Source organism: Elaeis guineensis, chromosome 6, assembly GCF_000442705.2.
Source record: "Elaeis guineensis isolate ETL-2024a chromosome 6, EG11, whole genome shotgun sequence".
Lineage (NCBI taxonomy): Eukaryota > Viridiplantae > Streptophyta > Magnoliopsida > Arecales > Arecaceae > Elaeis > Elaeis guineensis.
Window position 1 is genome coordinate 25,539,877 of NC_025998.2, and position 2,226 is coordinate 25,542,102.

Below are 2,226 nucleotides of genomic sequence, written 5' to 3' on the forward strand. Positions count from 1 at the left end.
AACATCATACAATTAGCATTTGGATTGTATCGAAAGGATGATCGATCCTCTTTCATGATGTTAACCATTAGATCATATTTTGAACAGCTTTCAAAGATCTCTAGCCTCCCATCAGCATAGATTACGAGATAAATATTATGTTTTGAAAGCTGTACAAAGTACAATCCAATGATTTGTGCACTGAAAGAAGACTAATCATTCTATCATGTGAAAGATGCATTCTACACCCATTAAAATCTATTTATAGTGGAAACAAACTGGATATGATCAGGCCATTCTTCCCGGTATCCATATATGATAAAAATCACCAAGCAATGGAATAAGCTCCAGGTAAATCTCTCTTGTTCTAAATTTTCATTAAAGAAGAAAGACAAATTAAAGAGAGGGGAATCCACTAATGCGTGGGGAAATCACAATAAAAGAAATCCCTAACCGACCATGAACACAATCTTCAACCCATACGATCCGCATAACCTAAGCCATATTCACAACCATGTCCATCTAACGCCTACCGAGCCTGCGTCCACGATCTAAACCCAAACTAAACTACACTAACTACAAGGTCCAGAAGACCAGAAACCTAATTAAAGAGAGCAGGTAGGACCCTTAGGAGAGGGACGAGGGAAGCCGAGCTCAGGCGGCTCAGCTCTTGCCGGGGGAGGAGCCCTTGCCGGAGTCGCGCTTCTTGGGGGGAAGTCCCTTGCCGGTGGAGGAGACCTTGCCGGAGTCGGGCTTCTTGGGGAGGAAGCTCTTGCCGGAGGAGGGCTTATCGGGGAGGAGGCTCTCGCTGGAGGAGGAGCCCTTGCCGGAGTCGGGCTTATTGGGGAGGAGGGGCTGGTGGATGTTGGGCGCGACGCCGCCGCTGGCGATGGTGACGGTGCCCAGTAGCCGACGCAGCTCTTCGTCGTTCCTCACGGCCAGCTGGATGTGCCGCGGACTTATCCGAGTCCTGTTATTGTCACGCGCCGCGCATCCCGCCAGGTCCAGCACCTGCCCAAGCCTCTAATATTAATATTTCTTTAATTAAAAAAAAACGTTCAAACTGCAAGAATGTTTGCTAGACGTGTGTAAAACTGGTTAGATGGGGTAAAGGCCAAGCATCAAAATTTCGGCGCTTCATGTACCGACTTCTATCGAAATCGCTTTCCTTTGTAATGAGAGAGTTTTCTCTTATTAACCTGGTAAAGACTAGAGAAGGAACACGTGAAGTATAACGACGAGCTTCCAAAACTCATTGGAATCTTTTGGCATTTAACTGTGTCCAAGAAAGGAGGGGTATGATTAGGTAAAATCTATTTACCACTTCGGAGGTCGAACTTCAAATATAGTTTTTCTATTTGGCATCAGAAGTGATACCCAAAGAAAGGAAAGCACAGATGAAGTAAAACAACGCAGAATTGCCGAAGAAACCCTGGATACTGATCAGATAATCATAGAAAGCTTAGCAAGATTCAACAAACCCAGAACTCCATATAATGGATCCTATAGAAGCTGACAACAAGAAGAAGCATAACCTAAAGCAGTGAAAAAGAACACGATCTCACTCACCAAATTTACGAAAACTATGATTTCTTGAACAAATTCACAACACATTATGCTACAATCCAGAAACAAACAAGAAAAGCAATGACGGACAATAAATTTGAGGAAAAAGAAACGAGACCCTAACAAGATAAGCCATATGCAAGAAAGCCAGCAACTCAAAAGCTTAAATGACGAAGAGAAAAAGGAGGAGAAGGACCAACCTCGGAGGGAGGTACTCGAGGACGGCGGCGAGGAAGACCGGAGCGCCGGCGCTCACGCGGTCCTCGTACTTGCCCTTCTTGAGGAAGCGGGAGATCCTCCCGACGGAGAAAATAAGCCCCGCCTTGCTGCTCCTCGACTTCCCCTTCTTTGAAGGCAACGAGAACGGCTTCCGATTGCCCGTCATTGCTCCGAGAAAGAAACCGAAATCCCGAAGGCCAAAACAGCGAGGGCGAGAGAGAGCGAGGGAGAGCGCAAAAAAGGAGGTTCGGGGCGTGATCCCGCTATCAAAAGGTCTATCGGTTGAACTGAGGGGCCGGTGACGTCAGAAGATGCGGATCGCGACATACGCCGTCGGATCGACAGTGTTTGACCACTGGATCACGATCGTGGAGGATGCGTCATGGCCGCTTTCAAAACTGGGGAGACGGATGAAAGAAAGGATTGGAGTGCTTTGTCATCTGCGCACGGTGCAGTCCAATG

General features: G+C 46.9%; 1 protein-coding gene across 1 annotated transcript; it reads right to left on the reverse strand.

The window, feature by feature from the left end:
• Positions 1-325: 325 nt before the first annotated feature.
• LOC105046956 (histone H2A-IV-like) lies at positions 326-1,930 on the reverse strand. Its single transcript, XM_073260062.1, has 2 exons — positions 1,746-1,930; positions 326-1,000 (listed from the first exon to the last, which is right to left on the reverse strand). Exons 1-2 carry the CDS (start codon positions 1,928-1,930, stop codon positions 643-645), a joined length of 543 nt encoding a protein of 180 aa, XP_073116163.1. The 3' UTR covers positions 326-642.
• Between the last annotated feature and the right edge of the window lie 296 nt (positions 1,931-2,226).